This window comes from Rhinopithecus roxellana, chromosome 17, assembly GCF_007565055.1.
Source record: "Rhinopithecus roxellana isolate Shanxi Qingling chromosome 17, ASM756505v1, whole genome shotgun sequence".
In the NCBI taxonomy this organism is placed as follows: domain Eukaryota; kingdom Metazoa; phylum Chordata; class Mammalia; order Primates; family Cercopithecidae; genus Rhinopithecus; species Rhinopithecus roxellana.
Genome location: NC_044565.1, coordinates 47,703,255 through 47,723,405, shown reverse-complemented (window position 1 = coordinate 47,723,405; position 20,151 = coordinate 47,703,255). Strand labels below are relative to the sequence as shown.

General features: G+C 39.1%; 1 protein-coding gene and 1 non-coding gene across 5 annotated transcripts in view; one reads left to right on the top strand and one right to left on the bottom strand.

Moving 5' to 3' along the window:
* The window catches only part of MBOAT2 (membrane bound O-acyltransferase domain containing 2), a 153,335-nt gene that overhangs the window by 112,382 nt on the left and 20,802 nt on the right, over positions 1–20,151 (bottom strand). For 3 of the 4 annotated variants that reach the window (XR_004054436.1, XR_749744.2, XM_010379688.2), the window contains exon 2: positions 1,177–1,322. The exons of the other annotated variant lie outside the window; for it this stretch is intronic. Coding sequence is in view for 1 of the 3 variants with exons in the window: in XM_010379688.2 (XP_010377990.2) it covers positions 1,177–1,322 (146 nt within the window). In the remaining 2 variants the exon portion in view is untranslated. The remainder of the gene's footprint in view (positions 1–1,176; positions 1,323–20,151) is intronic. 4 annotated transcript variants of the gene reach the window in all.
* Positions 15,892–15,996, top strand: LOC115894470. Its single transcript, XR_004054586.1, has one exon. It is a non-coding gene; the product is annotated as a small nucleolar RNA U13 (small nucleolar RNA).

Sequence of the window (20,151 nt, the reverse complement as noted above, 5' to 3'; positions counted from 1 at the left end):
ATATCAACGAAGCAAAAAAGACCAGACTTGGGTCTTATTTAAGAGGTCATATTTAAATCTCAATACTAAACACTGTCTACCAGGGCAGTGCCTATCAGAGGCAATATGGTAGAGACTGAATAAATTATCCCTAATTAATTTTTCATGAGTTTCTAGGAAACACTTGTAATTGCCAGAGGCAAAAATTAGATTAAGAAATATCAGTGTATTCCAATCCTCATAACCAGCAAAAAACAACATCCTAGAACAAACACAAAAGCGTCATTAAAGTCCCAGATTCTACAACCCACAACAGGAAACTACTAAGGCACAGACCGAGTGAGTGCATTTTCATCCTCTCAGGGAATTCTGATATCAAACAACAATCTGCAGAAGAGCAAGCCTGGAAGTCCTTCACTGTGAATGGCGAGCACTACAGCAGATGAGCACGCAGCACAAGGGCTCACATAAGAAAGCAAGCTCAGGAAGAGACCACAAAGAGACTGCCACTGAGAGTTTCTGCTGTTTTGCCAAGACAGTGTACCCTTCTGATTTCTTCTGCACGCACAGCTAACATTTGTTTGTTACTTCAGTATTTCTGTATTTAAGACTCTCAGGGTAGCCTTGAGGACTGAGAAAGAGACCTAATGAAAGAAAATACCAACATCCATCTGAAAAGTCAGAAATAAAAGCTTTCCATCATAAATAATTCTTCCCCATGAAGAACAGACAAATGAACAAACAAAAAGCCTCTTTTTGCTAATGGCAGAATCTAAAAAATAGCAGTAATGTTCTATCAATAGGCTTTATCAGGCTCTTAAAAGCTACTTGCCCAGAGAAAAAACAGACAACAAAGAAAAACACATTTTAAATGGCTTTTCTGTCAGTATAAAAGATTTGCAAAATAGGTGTAAAGAACTACTCATGACAGGATAAAATGCCTTTATATACTTTTCATCTGTCTTTTCATAAATTATAAATAGTAAATTTTCCTCTAAGACTAACTAAGAGAGAGAGAGAGTCCATTTCCCATTCGTTATTTTTTGTTTTAAAAATAAAAATTTAAAAGTTGGCCTGGAAAAAAAACTTTTAAGTAAATGTAAGAACAACACCCTACATACTGTATCTTTCCACACACTCAATTCTCAAATATATCCAAATAGTCTTCATTTTAAAAGGATCAAAATAGTTACTTACCATCCAAAGCAAAAAAGTGCAAGATAAAGGCCCAAAAGGGTAGCAACTACATGTCTTATAAAAGAGCTAGTTTTGCTTGAATGTAGATAAGTTCGAAACCAAATGGCTGCTAGCAAGGCAAAGAGTTGGCACACTACAAAGTTGACCTGTAAAGAAAAATTAAAATTTTGTATTAGCAACACAGACCTGAATTTTTCATATCATGTTACATTGAAATTCTCAGGACAAAAACATAAAGGTTACACAAAAATTAAGACCTTCCAAATTTACAAAACAAAAACAAAAATTAAGGGAAATCCCAAGGATGAGCCTCAAGTTCCAAGTGATGGGCCAATGCCCACCAATACTGTCTCTGCTAGACCTGGCAGGGAACAGGTGTGGCCACGTGGGGAGAGGTGTAGAAGGACATCTGGAAAAATCTGGTTGACACTGGTTTGCAGACACAGAAACAAAAAGCCCAGGGCACCTACGGGTTAAGGGGAAGAGAAACTTGTTTAATGACTGAAGGAATCCTATAACTGGTGAAAAAGAGGAGCCCTAAATTTCTTCGCAAAAGCTCCGGGAGTGGTCAAAGTCCCCAAGCTCCCTGAGACTATAAGGGCACCAGGGGCTGGAGGATCTGGTGGGATGCAAGACAGTCTGTGGCAATGGGAGTAAACGGGAGTCCACTGCGGCCTAAACATCACCACTGTGAACAGTGGGAATCTGCAGCTAAGCTCTGAGGCATCTCAAGGATTGGCTCCCAAGGGGAAGGAATGAATTAGATAAGGGACAAAGCAGCCTTCAAAAAGTTCAAGTCCACCAACCTCAATTTTTAAATTTCCTCATAGTTCACTAGGAACTAAACTGTTCTTGACTTATAGAAGTGAAATACACTCTGGTAAGACTGCTGCTACTCTTTTCTCTCAAACAAAAAGACGGAAAATAAGAATCTCTCATGGTATGTAAAGACAGACTGGAGAAAAATCTCCATTTCCTTTTTCTTTTCTTTTCTTTTCTTTTTTTTTTTTTTTTTTTTTAAGACAGGGTCTTGCTCTGTGGCCAAGGCTGCACTGCAGTGGTGAAATCATAGTTCACTGCAGCCTCTACCTCCCGGGCTCGGGCAATTCTCCCATCTCAGCCTTCCGAGTAGCTGGGATTACAGGCACACACCACCATGCCAAGCTAATTTGTGCATTTCTTTGGAAAGACAAAGTTTCACTATGTTGCTCAAGATGGTCTTGAACTCCTGGGCTCAAACAATCTGCCTGCCTCTGCCTCCCAAAGGGCTGGGATTATACGCATGAACCATCACACCTAGCCAAAATCTCCTCTCTCTTACGAAACACATTCTCATAGAATCTTAGGAATAATAGGCTTTAAAGTCTATAAATAAAAGAAAAAACCCATTGACGTTAGGAACTTGCAAAAAAATACATAACAAAACAATCAGTGTTTCAGGCACCTAAATTGTGAACAAATCACACTATCTACATGTAGCTATTTCCACAGACCCATAGAGATATCTCTGCCTAAAGACACAGACAAGTATATTCTCTTTCTCACATTTCACGGAGGAAAACAGTAGAATACTGTTGTACATTGTCGAAGAAACAATTGTTCTTTAAAACAGGCTCAATAAAAGCAAAATGTCTCTCCAAAAGTTCTAACACTTCTTGCCTTCTAAAGGGTTCTAACAGCATTTTTTAAATTAAGCAAAAAGTGAATAAAATGGAAAAATCAGTATTCTTCATATTAACTACTCACATCTACATGGTTTTTTACAGTTTAAAACTTTGTTTCAAATATCTCTTATTTCTTTCTTTTTCAGATAGCTCCTAATTTAATTATAGCAAAAATTTACCGAGCATCTACTATGGGCAAACATGGGAAATCTAAAAATGCACGAGTCCCAGTCCTAGCTCAGGATGACTTTAGAACCTAATGGAAAACATAAACATATAAAGAAGGAACGTCAACTCAACATCAGAGTCTTCTCAATGGTTACATAGAACACCCTTCAAGACACCACAAAAGAGCGAGTCTGAAGGAATGCGTGCCACAAAGCATGTGAGGGGCGAGCTGGGCGGGCAGTGCTTCCCAATCCCACACAGCTCCACAACCATCGGAGGGGGCAGCTTCCCCTCCCCGTTCCATATCAGTCTATTCATACATTACAAGACAAAGTATGATTCTTTCCAAGAAAGAATATGTCAAGGACAACACACATACAGGATTGTACAGAATTTTTGAAATCTCTTTTCAACATTGTCATCATTCAGATAAAGAAAATGAGATCAGGCCTCACTCTGGACACTGAAATCAAAATCTTTGGGGGGATAGGCCCAAAAATATATATAAAAAATAAAATGAAAACACAGGTCCTTATGATCCTCAAGGTGTGAGAAGCACTGTGTTGGAGAAAAAGGGAAACGGCATTTTAAGGAAGAAAACAACATGAAGGAAGCACTTGGACAGGAAAGCGCAAACGCACCGCATAGCCAGGGATCATGGGAGATCAGGTCGGAAGTAGGGTGGTTCAGAAGTGAGGGCTTTGTATGTCATGCCAAGGCGTTTGAGCCCGTAGTGACGACAAAACCATGGAAGATTTTTAAAACAAGAAAGTGATGAGATTGACCCTCCACCTCTACATATCCAGAACTCTTGGATATCCATGAGAAACTATGAACCACTCAGTAGAAAACTGGGCAAAAGGAAAGAACAATTTACAAATATCAATGTCCAATACAATCTGAAAAATATTCTCTCTCAACCATAATTAACGAAGTGTGAAAAAAACCATCAGTGAGGCACTATCTTCCACCTCTCAGTGCTGCTGGGGACATGAGGAAGCTGGTGCTCTATACTGTTATCTGACTGCACCTTGGGACAGCTCTTTAAAGAAAATTGGACAACGGCCACCAAAACTTAAAACATAATATCCTTTACCAAGAAATTCAACATTTACAACTATACCCCAGATAAAGTGGCACAAAAGCACAAGAGCTTAGGCACACACAAAGATCCACTACACACTGTCAGAGCACACATGCACAGGGCCATCCACAGGAGACTGTTACACAAATAGAGCATTTCACATCTACAGAAAAGCAACATTTCCATTTCCCATCAGTAGGAAAAAAAAAAAAAAGCTAGATTATCCAATTAATGTAACTGGGGTAACTGGTTTTCCTTTTGGAAAAAACCAAGTTACACTCCCGTTTCATAAGCCACATTGCTAATATTAATCGTGTGCTTATGTGGCAGGTATGAGTACACGCCCCTCAGATCTCCACCCGCAGGGGGCATAACTGACCTACAGCATCATCTGCAGCACACCTGATACCCATCACCAGGCTCATGCCAAGGCCATGGTGGGACCTCCTTAGAACTTCACTGCCCCACAGCCAGGCTCTCTGCCCAGACTCATGCCAAGGCCATACTCCTGACAGCCTGCGCCTCCACCTGCCCAGCCTTCCTTCCTTCTCCCTCTCCTCCAGAGGGGTCGGTCCTGCAGTCCGCAGCTCTCCCTCCTTCTGCCAGCTCCCCAGAGCATTGTCTCACAGACAACTTCCCCAGCTCATCACTTGCTCTCTAATTGCTCCTTGGCACCTGCTCCTCAGAGGACCCAAGCTGACACAACATTCTAAGTACCTTACATTTATAATCTATTTAATCTTCACAATAACCCTATGAGGAGAACTCTACTATTATCTCCACTTTCCAAGTCTGAAACAGTTTAACTACTGTAACTCGTTACTCATCAGGTAGTCTGGATCTAGAACTTGAATTTCTGACCGCTACATTATACTGCTTACCACATTTAAAAACAAACCCCAAACAAAATAACGGTCCATACACAACTGTAATGTTCTTTAGTACCAGTCACCTATATCTGGTTCTCCTCCCCTTCTGGGTAGACAGAGGATGTATTTCCTACTCCCTTGTGGAGACAAGTTTTGGTTGGTGAATTGTTAGCAGAAGTGATGTGTGTTGCTTCTCGGCCAGGACACTTAACTGCCAGAACAAGAATCTTCAGAGTTGTGCTATCTGTAATGTTCCAGAAGTGATGCGGAGCAAATTACCCTGCCAGTCCATGAGTGGACAAGTAGCGAGAGGGACCTTTGGTGTTTTGAGCCTGTGAGATTTGGGGATAGTTTATTACTGCAGCATAACCTAACTATGAAAACTAAAACTATATATATATATATATCCTAGACAAGAATGTAAGAGATTATAATCTTATGTGATATAACAATAATTTAATATAAATTTTATATATTGAGTGGATTTACTACATAAAAATAAAAAACTTCTACAAACAACAAAAAAATACTAAAAACATCCTAAGTAACAATGTGGAAGGAAAAAGAACCTATATACACACATGGGATACGTAACAAAGAGTTAGTATTCAAAAGGTAGAAAGAACTCCTAAAAGTCAGTAAGAGAAAGATAAACATCAGTTCAAAAATCAGAGCCAAGCGAGGTGGCTCATACCTATAGTCCCAACACTTTGGGAGGCCAAGGCAGGAGGATCACTTGAATCCAGGAGTTCGTGCCTGGGCAACATGGCGAAACCCCATCTCTACAAAAAAATACAAAAATTAGCTGGGCATGGTGGTGCACACCAGTAGTCCCAGCTACTGGGGAGGCTGAGGTGGAAGGATTGCTTGAGCCTTGGAGATCAAGGTTGCAGTGAGCCGTGATCACGCCACTGCATTCTAGTCAAGGCGACAGAGCAAGAGCCTTTCTCAAAAAAAAAAAAAAAAAAAAAATGGTAGGGGGAGGGAAGAAACTAACAAGTCACAAAAAGAAACTAAATTTCTTTTTTTTTTTTTTTTTTGAGATGGAGTTTTGCTCTTGTTGCCCAGGCTGGAGTGCAGGGGCACAATCTCAGCTCACTGCAACCTCCGCCTCCCAGGTTCAAGCGATTCTCCTGCCTCAGCCTCCCAAGCAGCTGGGATTATAGGCATGCACTACCACCCCTGGCTAATTTTTGTATTTTTAGTAGAGGCGGGGTTTCTCCATGTTGGTCAGGCTGGTCTTGAACTCCTGACCTCAGGGGATCCACCCACCTCAGCCTCCCAAAGTGCTGGGATTACAGGCATGAGTCACCATGCCCAACCTGAAACTAAAAATTAAAATCAGATTTTTTAAAATGTGGTGAAAATAATTATATAAATCTGTATATTTTGATATGGAAGATTACCAAGAAATACTAGTAAGTGAAAGGTACGATTTGTAGAAGAAAAATCCAAACTATGTGTATACATTCATTTATTAAACATGCATTTATTCTGTACGTATTATGAGCCTACTATGTGCTAGACATTAACATAGTCTCCATATAGTCCATTTATATATCATACTTCACTAATTGTAGGTGCTCAGTAGATACCAGACGTGTGCCAGGCAGTGCAGCACACTGTGCTTTACAAGGAGGGGTTCATGTAATAATCATAGCCACCTTGCACAACGAGGCACCCTTACCCCAGAGCCCATGCTATTCTACTTCCATATGCACAGGTCCAGAACCACTAGACACTAAACCATTAGATGCTGTCACCTCTAGGAAGGAGGTAATAGAGAACGACAGGGACTTGAAATATTCCAGTATTTCTAATACTACACATACAATGAAGCCTCCTGTGCAAACCCCTCCTCTGGCCCTACTCCTTCCATCCCTCCCACAAAGATTACTAGCCTTAAGTTTGTTGCAGTATTCTCATGCATATTTTTATATTTTTGCTACTTGTGTATTTTACATATGGTATTGCTTTGAACATTTTAAACTAAAAATGGTGTAAAACTGAATGTAAGCTTCTGCAAATTTTTTCACTTAATATTACATTGCTGACATTTATCTATGTTGATACACACGGCTCTACCTTATTTACTCACCTTGTGTATTGTATTTCATTATGTTAACATCCAGAGTAGAACCTCTAAGTCAAGCAACATCCACTTGGCTAAGTATTGCTAAATTGCTCTCCTAATTAAGTATTTATCAGCAATGTGAGTTCCACTGCTCCACATTCTTGACAACAGTTGGTACTGTCAAGACTACTAATTTTTGCCAAGCTAATAAATGTAAAACATTATTTCTCTATTTTTTAAATGTGTATTTCTCCCGATTACTAGCCCAGATGAATATTTTTCTTATGTCTATTGGACATTTAGTTTTCCCTTTATATCCTTTGCCCATTATTCTATCAGCTTGTCTTTTTCTCATTGATTTCTTTAAAAAGAATTCTTTTTTTTTTTTTTTTTTGAGACAGAGTCTCGCTCTGTGGCCCGGGCTGGAGTGCAGTGGCCGGATCTCAGCTCACTGCAAGCTCCGCCTCCCGGATTCATGCCCTTCTCCTGCCTCAGCCTCCCGAGTAGCTGGGACTACAGGCGCCCGCCACCTCGCCCGGCTAGTTTTTTGTATTTTTTAGTAGAGACGGGATTTCACCATGTTAGCCAGGATGGTCTCGATCTCCTGACCTCGTGATCCGCCCGCCTCGGCCTCCCAAAGTGCTGGGATTACAGGCTTGAGCCACCGCGCCCGGCCTAAAAAGAATTCTTTATATATCTGAAACTGACCTTTTGCAAATAGCATCTCTCTCAGTCTATAGCTTAGTCTTGTATCTTTTTTTATGGTGTCTTTTCCAATAGTGATTTCCATTACAGTCTGTGAGCTCTTTAGCTTTTTATTTTTGCAGTATACATACAACTGTATTACATGAATACATGGACACGCATCAATGTACTTCTTGGGTTAGTTTTTTTAAAAAACAGAATAGTTCAAGTGTAATTATATCATTGAGTTAAGAGAAACCAGGAATTCTGAATTTTCCACTTACAGCATTAAAACATTTATCTATACCTATTTCCTACTTAAACCAAATACCTTAGTGCTCCCAGTGCTAACATTTTCCATTTCTGTATAATAAATGTTATTACATTTCATGAAACCTAAGCTATCCTCAATGCTCATGTGAGACCAGTGTTATCTCTACTTTAAAAGGAAACAGCAAGTATGGCAGATGTGGGACCTCAACCTCTGTGATCTCCATCTTACACTTTTTTCCTTTTAGTTCCAAAGTTGAACCTGATCTTATCATCTTTAAATTTTTACTAAGGGTGCTTACACTTTAATTAATGTGTGGTTAAAAAATATAAAAATGTTATTCACAAATTTACATTCTGTCTCCACAATAGATTGTATATTTTCTCCAGCTTTATATGCTTTAAATTTCCTCCCTCTTACTAGATAGAACACGAGAAAGGAGTTTCTGGGTTATTTAAAATGCATATCGAACCATACACTTACATGTAACTGAGCAATCTTCTGAAAAGATCTGCACCATTCAATATGATAGCCACTAGCTACATGCCCATCCACTGTCACACGTGCCCAACAAAAGTTTGTTAATTACCTCCACATCAGAATTAAGCATTCTACACTAAGCCAAAAACTAACCTATAATAATTTTGGAGTAAAAAAACCTTAAATTTTAAGATAGTGCAAAGTGATTACAATCTTCAACGAATCAATAAATACAGCCCCCAAAAATCAATTGTTACATCCACATCTCTACTGATGGAATACAAAATATGTTCTAATTTTTAAAAATAATATAAATGGATTTTCGATAACATATTCTTAACCAGTCCCTCCCAAGGTGAAGAGCCAGTCTTTGTGAGACCCTGCATTGATGGAAAGGGGCGTGGGGAGGCGTGAAGTATACAACCTGATGCGAAAGATCAAAGTGTATATCAAAGTTCAAAATGTGTATCAAACTGTACACTTATTGCTGAGCAGTTTTCTGAATAGATCTGCATTGTTCAACATAACAGTCACTGGCCCCATGTGGCTATGAGCACTTACATGTGGCTATTCCAAATTGAGGTATGTTTTAAATGCCAAACACTCACCAGACTAGGAAGACACAGCACAGATAGACAGAACAACCTTCAGTTTTAAGGACCCTGTGCTGGGATCTTATCTGTGGAAGTTTAGCTGTGTAGTAATCATCTGACAGCTAGTTAGAAACAGATTCTTGGATTCTAGCTCCATAACTTTTTATTCCCCAGTTTGAAATGGGACCTTGAATTTTTTTTTTTTTTTTTTTTTTTTAATTTCCCAGGCAAAACTTATGTGCAGCTATGTTTGGAAAGTAAGTGTCCTCATCAACCAACCTCCCAGCCACAAACCAACTTCAAAGTTAAGTAGAGATGACAGGGCCCAAAGGCAAAGGAAAGAACCATTTTTTTACATCTTTATGAGATAAAACAAAGCCAAATAAGACACCGTTATACGCCTACCAGATTGCCAAAAGTTTAGTCTCACAATACCAAATACAATGTAGAGCAATGGGATTTCTCATACATGGTCAACAAGTGCTTTAGAAAAAAAATTCAGTATTTTCTTACAGGACTGAAAATAGTCCTATCCGTGACAGAGCACTCAATACCCATGTGTCTAACATGGGGACTAGGAGAGGCATGTACAAGAATGTTCAATACAATGTTGCTCATAATAGCCAAATGCTAAGGAAAAATAAAACCTTTAACAGCAAAATGGCTACGTATATTCTGATTTATCTGTACAATAGGAAATTACACAAAACAATGAAGATGAAGAAACTAAGTTCTAGAAGAAACCATACATCTCAAGTCAATTCAGAGGAATATATACAACATACAAATGTATTTCACAAAACGTTCCAAACAGCAAGCAATAAACCATATTGCCTGGGAATGCCTCCATAATTGATAAAACTATAAAGAAGAAGATGAAAATGACTATCGCTGAAGTCACTAAAGTGTTTACCTATGAAGGGAGAGAACAGGTTATAACAGTGACAGACAACAAGGGGCTTCTGTGGGCTGAATATTTCTACTTTTTGCCCAGGGTGGTTACACAGATACTGACTTTTAGTTTTTTGTTAAACCTTATTATTAATAGTAACACTATGTACTGAAATAAATAGACACAAAAAATATGTAACTGGCTCTAATGAAACAGAGGTTCACATAACTGTCCAAAGCAGATACCCTGCTCAAAGAGCTTCACTCGAATAAATGGAAATGCAAAATTGGATGGAAGACTCAGAATCATAAAGATGTTACTTTCTCTCTATGTTAATCATTAAGTCCATACAATAAAAATATCAATAGGATTTTGAAAAAAGAAAACTTGATTTTAAAACTAATATAGAAATATAATCATGTGAGATAGCCAGAAAATTTATGACTTTCCTTTCAGAGACTAGAACACATTTTTTAAAACCTAGAATGATGAACAGATGAACAGACAGATCAGTGAAACGTAACTAGAATTCCAGTGATAGATCCAAACGCATACTGGGTATTCAGAACATGATAAAGGTAATATCTGAAATATTTTGAGTATAACACAAACTATGGAAGCAATAAAAAATTAGATACAATTTCATCACATAAATATAAAAAATTCCTTCATGGCAAAACACCATAAGGAAAGTCAAAGGACAAACAACAAACTTAAAAGCCGTAACCTAAGTCATATCACCAAGAGCTGATTTCTTTAATCTATCTAAAGCTCCTACATATCAATAATAAAAACAGTAACCACCTAATAGAAAAGTAGGCAGAGCATAGGCACAGTCAGGTCTCAGAAAAAGATTCACCAATGATTCATTCATAAGAAAAGATGCCCAAACCCTATAATAAGAGAAACGGAAATTAAAATAAGAGTAAAATAACATTTTCACCTATCAGATGGACTTCAGCAGTACTCTGCAGTGCCAAGTGTATAAGGAAACAGGCACACTGAACACTGTTGGTGGAAGTATTTAATATATGCTGATATAATGTTAATAGGGAACAATTTGGAAATAGAGAAGATGATGTATTTACATTTATAAACATGTACTGCAGCATGGTGATAATAGAAAAACTGGAAAAGACAGAGACTACTAAAGCATGTACATGAAGTGAACGGAATGAATGTTCTCTAGCCATTACAAAGAATGAGGTAGCCCTGTACCAAGTACTAAGCACTAAGATGTAACGATCTTTTAGATAACCCATAGCAGTAATCTTTTTCCCTGCTAAGAGAAACCAGATTTTGTTCAGTAAGCAGACCAGGCAGCCATGTGTTTTAAGAAAAGCTAGACTCTTCCCTAGTCTCATGGGATGAACAGTCACTGGTCTCAACCAATCATCACCAACAACTAAATCTGGGACTGTAACTGTGCTGCAATTCTGTTCAATGAGAAATATGGCTAGGGATTATTGGGAAAATCTTCCTCACTCTTAAAAAGGGATACAACAAAGATACTTGCTTTTCGCCTGTGGACTTTGCCATGTATATGAGACACACTGAAGGGGAAAGGCACCTGGGAATCCAGAGGATGGGGTAAAAGGGAGACTTATTTTTCATTACGTACCCATCTCCCTTGATATTTTGCAACATGGGCATTTATTATCTACTCCCAAATAGATGATTTTTTAAAATAATACATGCTTGTTTTCAAATTTCCCAACAAGAAACTGAGCACCAGAATTTAAGATAGTAACTACCTCATCTCCCTATACTGAATCTGCTAGTTTCATCCCAGTACATTTTATGCAATGGCAACCACACCCTAAAGGATGCAAGCATTTTCAAACATTTCTAGGTCACTGCCATAGAAAAAACAATTTTTCCAAGCATAACGTAAGCAGACAGTTGGTTCAACTACTTAGAGCCAACTTTGGTAAGGTAACGGGGAATATCTAATCCAAAAAGTATAGCCTCCTCATAAATAACGAAGACGAATTCAAAGCTACCAACTGGGGAAAGCGTTTTTTATAAACCAACACAAAAATCTACAGATTACCTAAAAAGAACAACACTGCACAAAATTCAAACTGAAAACATCCCAAAACTGAATTATTTACTATACTTGTACCTGACCAATGTCACCATCTTACCAAATCTGCCTCGTTTCCTGCTGGATCTCCTGTTTTACTTAATGGGGTCACTTCTACCCACCTCTTCAACCTAGAAAGTAGAACCTTTATTCATATTTTTTGGGATCCCAAAATACTTTTAATTTCTGTACGTGCTTATATTAAACCGTAACTTACTGGCCTGTGAGTCTGACTTTCCTTTTTGACTGTGGGCTTCTGATGGCTTGGGAACAAATTGTATTCATCTATGCATTCCTACCAATCCCTGAGTGGAAGGCCTGGCTCCATCTGTGCCTTTCATTCACTGAAAGGAAAATGGGGGTGAGGGGGTGGGGGCCAGAATCATGCCTCCAGAGTTTGCTTAAAACCAAGGAGAGCAGACTAATAAAACAGCTCACATTTATCTTCCATCGTTCCTAAAGGGCTTAAAACTCTTAACATTAATTGCTACAACTAGAAACTTTATAACCACAAATGTAAAATAAATACAAGAAGCATAAGGATACATTCTAATAACATTCTGTAAACACTTCTTGTATAGGTACAATGGATGGACAGACAACACAGCCATGGTTTTCCCTGTACTCACAAAACTTACAGGCCAGTAAAAGAAGACAATTGAATGAATAATACAAAAAAAATGATGGCCACTAAGTCTTATGTTAGGCAGAGAAACAGCATCATGAGAACACAAAGTAGAGGGATTTATTTGGCATGCCTCTCTCAAGACTACTTCTTATCTCCTGAATTATATGGCCACTGCCCATTCTAATCCCACCTACACCAAACACACTGGGTTCAGCCAGCAAGAAGCCCTGTTCTGCCAGGACAAGCCTGTACATCAGACACAACATCCTCTCCTCTTCCTCCCCAGACAACAGCACAGAGAACTGCCAATCTACAGCCCAGACATCCATAAACTCCACGCTAAAGCTGACGTTGTTAAAAACAGCCAGACTCCCAAAGGTTAACTCACAAATCCCTAAATATATTCTCAGATCATCCATACAAACCAAAAAGCGGTGAGTTTTTCCAAATGCACCAAAACAGAAGCAGAAAGCGAGTGATTTAATCAAAGCACCACAGAGATTAAAGGTAGGCACCTACCTACCAGGCTAATGAGTGCTTGTCTCATTTTGATCTCTGTCTTAACCAACTATAAAAAATTCCAATGAACTGAGAAGGAATTTATTTACACTTCCTATGAAATTAAAAGGTACTAGATTAACTGCATCCACAAGTGGAATGAAGCCTAAGGAAGGGTTAAACTATGAAGCTTCAGTAGGCGACCTACTGAAATAAATACAAGCCAGATAAAAAATAAGTAAGGCTCAAAAACATACACACATCCCAAACATCACGCAGAACACAGATGCACAGAAAGGATGGGCCTGCTTCCTCTCCAAACACTGTCAAGCTTGCTCTGACAAATGAAAAGCCAAGCAGCCCATCCCTGAACAGGAAGAAGGGGGATGAATACAAGAACAAGGAAGCCCTTCCATAAAGCAAGTTCGGAGCGTGTCTCTGTGTGTGTGCACATTTACACGTTTAATCTCTTAGGTGGTTACAAATAATACCAGCAAATCAGAAGACCTGCTGAAGGGAAAAAGAAAGTAGTCTAACTTCACAATGACTGCACAAGTGAATCTGGTATAGCCATGCAATAGGATATGACTTACTTAGCAACAAAAAGGAAAGAACTATTGACACACACAACAGCATGGATGAATCTCAAAATAATTATGTGGAGTCAAAGAAGCCAGAAGAAGAGAAGAGTGCCTACTGCATGATTCTATTTATATGAATTTCTAGAAAACCCAAACTAATCTATAGTGACAAAAAGCTTATCAGTGGTTGCCTGGGGATAGAGGCCAGGGAGAGGCAGGAGGGAGACAGTACTGAAGGGCACAAGACAGTACTGAAGGGCACAAGGAAACTGTTGGGTGTCAGATATGTCTATCACCTTTATTGTGGTGACAGCCTTATGGGTGGATACCTATGTCAGAACACCAAATTTTACACTTGTAGTATGTACAGCTTGGGTGTCACTTATACCTCAATGAAGCTGTTTAAATTTTTTCTAACAAAAATAAGTTCACATTGACCACCACTGGGTTCAACTGAAAACCTTGCAATGTGATTGATATTACTTTCCCTCTCAGAAGGGTATTTCATTGAAGTTACATATCACACTTCGTGGACAAGCAATTGTGGAATGAATACAGATGTGGAATACTGAAATGTCTATGTTTCTTCCCCATTCATCCTTTCCATGGCTTAAAAGAAGCTAGAACATTTTAGAGAAAATTCTCATCACTTCAAGTTTCTCACAAAGGCTCCTAGAACTCAATGAATATCTAATTTTGGGGGGGAAAAAAGGGACCTTAAAGACCATCGCATCCAACTTTCTCAATTTAAGGAAGTAAACTGCAGAGCCCACTCCCTAATGGGGAGTTTGTCTAGTCCTATGGCTCTGAACTGAGCTCTACGTTGCAGACACCTTTCTCTGTCATTTTAGTCTTGACCTCTCCGCTGAACTTCAGATATTTATTCGACTGCCCATTAAACCACCTCACTTGAATATCTAATAAGTATCTAAAATTTATTGTGGCCAAAATGGAGCTGCTGATTTCCCTCACCACCAACCTCTCCTCCAAGTTGACCCATCTCAGTAACTGCACCATCACACTTCGACCAACACCTAGCAATCAACCCCTGACTCCTCATCACCTGCCTTCCACAAGGAATCCACGCTTATGTTTCTTAGCTCTGTCTTCAAAGCACATCACAAAGCTGGGCCGGGCTCTGTCTCCACGGCTGCGATAGCTTCTTGTCTGGACAACAGCTCTTTAAGGTCCCCATTTTCTCTCCTGACTCTACCAGTCAGTCCCTACACAGAAGCCACAGACACGAGGCCACCAATCCCCAGACCTAAAACACTCTACAGACTGCCATGATTAAAACAAAATCTCCACTCCTTATTCTGCCCTAAAAGACCAAGGCCCCTTCCACCTCTCCAGCCTCATCTCACACTGTTTCACTGGCTATATTCCAACATATTGACCATCTCCAACACACTCAACTCACTTCCAACCCAAAGCTGACACTTCCCCACCACCACACCTGGAGTGCACACAGATGTTTCACCATTCACAACTCACATAACATCTCCCAAAGCTTCACAGACCTTACAATCTAAAGAAGCATCCCCAATCACTTGTCATGGACCCCATGTTACTGACTTTACAGTATTTTTCATCATCTAAAATTACCTTGTAAACAATTACTTATTTATAATAATAAGTAAATTTACTAATTTATCTTAAAAACTTAGACAAAATTTATTCACTCATTCATTTATTTATGCTAATAAAATTTATCTATTCACTCATTCATTCCTGCTATGACTATCAGAAACATTAGCCCAAATAAGAATTGTGATCCTTTCCTAATTGAACTTGAAAGCATTCCTCTCCAAGTGCCTAGGTACTACGGGGTAAAAGGCATCCATCCACCTGAGTTGAGCAATGAGAACACACAGACACAGGGAGGGGAACAACACACACTGGGGCCAGTCAGGGGGTGGGGAGTGAGGGGAGAGAGAGCATTAGGACAAATAGCTAATGCATTGGGGCCTAAAACCTAAATGATGGGTTGACAGGTGCAGCAAACTACCATGGCACACATATACCTATGTAACAAACCTGCACATTCTACACTTGCATCCCAGAACTTAAAGTAAAATAAAAATTAAAAAAGCACTCATCTTTAAAAAAAAAAGGGGGGGCGGGGGAGCGGACATCTATTTTGACCCTTTTTTAATTCCTAAGTGTGATGATTGAGTTTCCACACTCATGTGTGAGATGTCCTTTCCTCAAACCTTTTTTACAACATCAGCACACTACCTATCTAGTATTTAAAAATAAAGATCAATTTCCAGAGTGCTAATTTTACACATCTTCAAATTATGCTTCTATAAAACAAAAAAAACTCCTCTACTGGCCTGCCTCATTATCATCAGATTTCCATTAGATACAATATCAACTTATCAACTTATGGATATGATGATGTGATTTTGAAATTATACTGCTTCCCACTAAAATAGTACACTCTTCAAGAAGGATCAGGTCAATACAAAAAGTACTAACTTTTAATGGATAGATTGGGATCTGCGGTATCTTGCCTTTGGGATATTTAACCAATAATCACTTACATAATACACTATCTAAATGAATCAATTTAGGCATTTTTAATTTCTTATTTTTCTTTTTTAGAATTTTAAAGTTTCCAGAAACTGCTACCAAAAAAAAACCGCAATAGATTATTTTGCCTGAATGTCACATATGATGAATTGATCTTCTAGGAAATCATTAAATTAATCACTGGGATGTCCATTTTATAAGGACAGGGATTTTTATCTGTTTTGTTTATTGTATCCCCCAGCACCTAGTCCCAGCACATTATCAGCTTAACAAGTATGTGTTAAGATACTTGCAAGCTCATGTTTCCTTTTATCTCATGCAGATCACTGTATTATTCCAAATTTAGGGGGTGCAGCCAATACGTGTAATCTCTTCTTGCTACTGCTTGATGCCATTATAATATTAAGCATGAGCTAAACAGCATTCTAAATCACAAGTTTTTGACTTCCAAACTACACAGTGGCATGTGGCAAATCGATGGCAAGAGATCAACATAGATTCTTGCGTAAGGTGTGATCAACATAGATTCTTTCATGTTGTGCTGACAATGCAAGACTCAACATGGAGTCCTGAAACGCAGACTCCACTACTAATACGGCTAACAATAGAGCCTCTTTAGGGCCAGGGAGAAAGCCACAGATGGAAAACCATCTGTGCATCCCAGACTATGGACTGCCAGAATATCACATTTTACACCAACCCCAAGGTGAATGGTAAACAGCCCTACACAGGTGATAAAGGTCATCATAATTAAGTAGTCAAAGGCACCAATTGTGAATCATAGAAAAGTGGTTCAGTTCTGGTGTGCTGCAAGTAATTTATACTAATGAAAATTAAAGTAGTCAAGTTTGTGAACAATTTAATAAAGATTATTCCTAAAACATTACTCTTGCCCTCACATTTCTAAGAAAAAAAGCAGTAGAGATGCAACTAGGGTGTGGGAACTACATATAACACAGTGAACACAGTGGGAATATGTGCCACAGGAATGCACCTATCACATCACAGCAGGCGGACAACAGCAGATCTGAGGCAAGCAACTCAACACCACCCAATCAACCCTAACGACAAACCCTTGTTTCAGCCCTGACCAAATAACCTCTGGCATTTACAACCTCTTTACGTCACAGTTTCTTAATATGAAAATAAGAATAATCCCTATCTGTACTTGTAGATTATGAAGTTTATAAAGAAAAAGAAAAACAAGCAAACATGCACTTCTGATCCTTTGAGTGACATGGTCTGCCTACCTGGCCACCTGGACTGAGGTGGAAAAGGTTCAGGGAGACAACTGGGAGAGCTCCAATACAAGGCAAACAAACAAACAAAAAAACAAGTAAACAGGCAAGTGTTTAAAACACAAAACAACCTTTTCATAAAATATTATAAATTATACCACTTCACATGCACCAAGAGGCCAAAATCAAAAAGATCGTAAGCCTTGACAAGAATGTAGAGAAACTGAACTCTCACACACCACTGATGGGAATATAAAATAGTACAGCCACTTTGGAAAACAGTTCCTCAAAATGTGAGACACGGTTATCATATGATCCAGCAGTTCCACTCCTAGGTATATACATGAGAGAACTGAAAACTTAAATCTACACAAAAACTTCTACAAAAATGTTCACAGCAGCATTATTCATAATAGCCAAAATGTGAAAACATCCTAAATGTCCATCAACAGATAGATAAAATGTGGTATATCCATATAATGAAGTATTATTTGGCAATACGAAATGCACACTGATATGCAAAGATAAACCTTGAAAACATCATGATAATGAAGGAAGCCAGACACAAAAGACCACATATTGTATGATTCCACTTACATGAAACTGGCAAACCTATAGAGACTGAAAGTAGATGAGTGGTTGCTTAGGGCTGAGGGGTTTGGGGAAATGGGGAGTGACTGCTAATGCTATAAGGTTTATTTTAGTGATGAAAATGTTCCAGGTTAGACAGCAGTGATAGTTGCACAACTGAGTACATTAAAACCATTGAATTGTACACTTTAAATGGGCGAGTTGTATGGTACATGAATTATATCTTGATAAACCTATTAAAATATACTGTGCATTATCTTTACATAATAATTATAGCTTTCAGCCATCGAATATGTCTTATCAAGATGAAATAAGGATATTCTGTCACCCCCAACAGCCCCATTCCATGTAATTTCACAAAGTCCTGTCACAGCCCCAGGCCCCAGGAACAAGAGTCTTCCCTAGGGCATTTCTGCCAGAGCCTCAGAGAAGAGGATGATCTCCCTTCCCAGGATCACAAGTGGAGCTGGTTTCAAATGAGCTGCTTCTATGACAAGAGGGAATGGGCCAACACTCAAAGAAAAGCAGGATGAGAGAGGGAGTGGGGCAGTAAGATAAGGAGGGAGGGGGAAACAGGGAAGAAAAAAGGAGGGAAGACAGAGACGAAGAACACAGTGTTTATTGCTGGACTATCTGCATCCAGCCAGCCATGTTGGCTAGCTGAAGTGGGTTTCTGTAATTTGCTTTAGGGGTGTCCTAATATGTTACTTCATTACAAACTATTTCCCTATTTAACTGATGAACTTTCTAAAGATCTGTACCCAAAACTAAATCCCAGGTCTTTTTTATTTAAATAAAAAGACATATGAAACCTTGGAAAGAGCACACAAAACTCAATAGTTAATGAAGACAGACAGACTTAGATCCAAACACGAGTAGTGGGCTTACCTAAGAGACGCTGGGTACACACCACTCAACTTCCCCACACCTTAGTTACTTCTGTAAAGTGGGAGCGAACCCAGGTTTGGTTTCCTCTCGGATAGGCTGTTGTCCGGATTAAATGAGGTAACCCACGGCAGGGTCTCAATACAGTATCTGGCACATGAAAATGCTCATGTATGACCCACCAGTATGAGCAGTCAACTCATGATTTATCACAGACATATTTACAGCATAGGAAAGGTTTGTTTTCGAGCAAAGATAGTCTGAGTAAGATGAGTAGGTAAGACCTGAAGAAAGCTGTACCACACTTCACAAAAAAATATTTCTCATTCATTTGGGAAGCGTTATTCTTAAGGCATATTAGAAACTAAATTTAACAATGGTAAACAACAGCCAGAACCAAAAATGCTAATCCATAAAAATCAATTCCAGTTCTTCGCTAACCTTGTCCAATATATACTTTGGTCAGAGTAACTTCTTAATCTTCTGTCTGTAATCACTTTTGGAAACCACTCCTCACTTGCAAATAGTCACCTCTAGACAACTGTTTAGATCGCTAAGCTTTCTTTGCTTCTATGACACTGCGTACTATTGCACCCACCTGGGAGAATTCCCTCTATCCATCTACCTCCAGTGGATATCACTAACTTAGCTCAGACGTAAGATCTCCCCAAAAGTGACCATGCAATCAACCCACCTCTGAGTTTATTCATTCAGTCAACAAAGATTTAGTGAGAACCTACTATGTGCCAGGTACTGTACCCGGTGCTAGAGATGCAGAGGAGAATAAAACATGTACCTCTTCTCTGTGTTCTCATAAGGACCTGTCCCTTCCTCATCAGAACACAAACCACTCTGATTCCCAATTTCCTAATTACTTCTCCATAACCCCTCAGAGACTCTAAGCAACCTGGGGGCAGGGACCATAGCAAATCTGATTTTCACTGTATCACACTGTTTTGAAGGAAAAAAATTGAAATAGAATGAGGTGTGTGTACAGAACAGCCACAGGACAACTATATGCACGGTCAGAGAGACTCACGCGTAGCAAATTCTGAAGTGTGTAAAGGCACAGACTTTACAGGTCACTGAGACTCCCATCTGTGCAGAATACAGCCTGCCACTGAGGTCCTGACTGCATCTAGAGCTTGATCCAA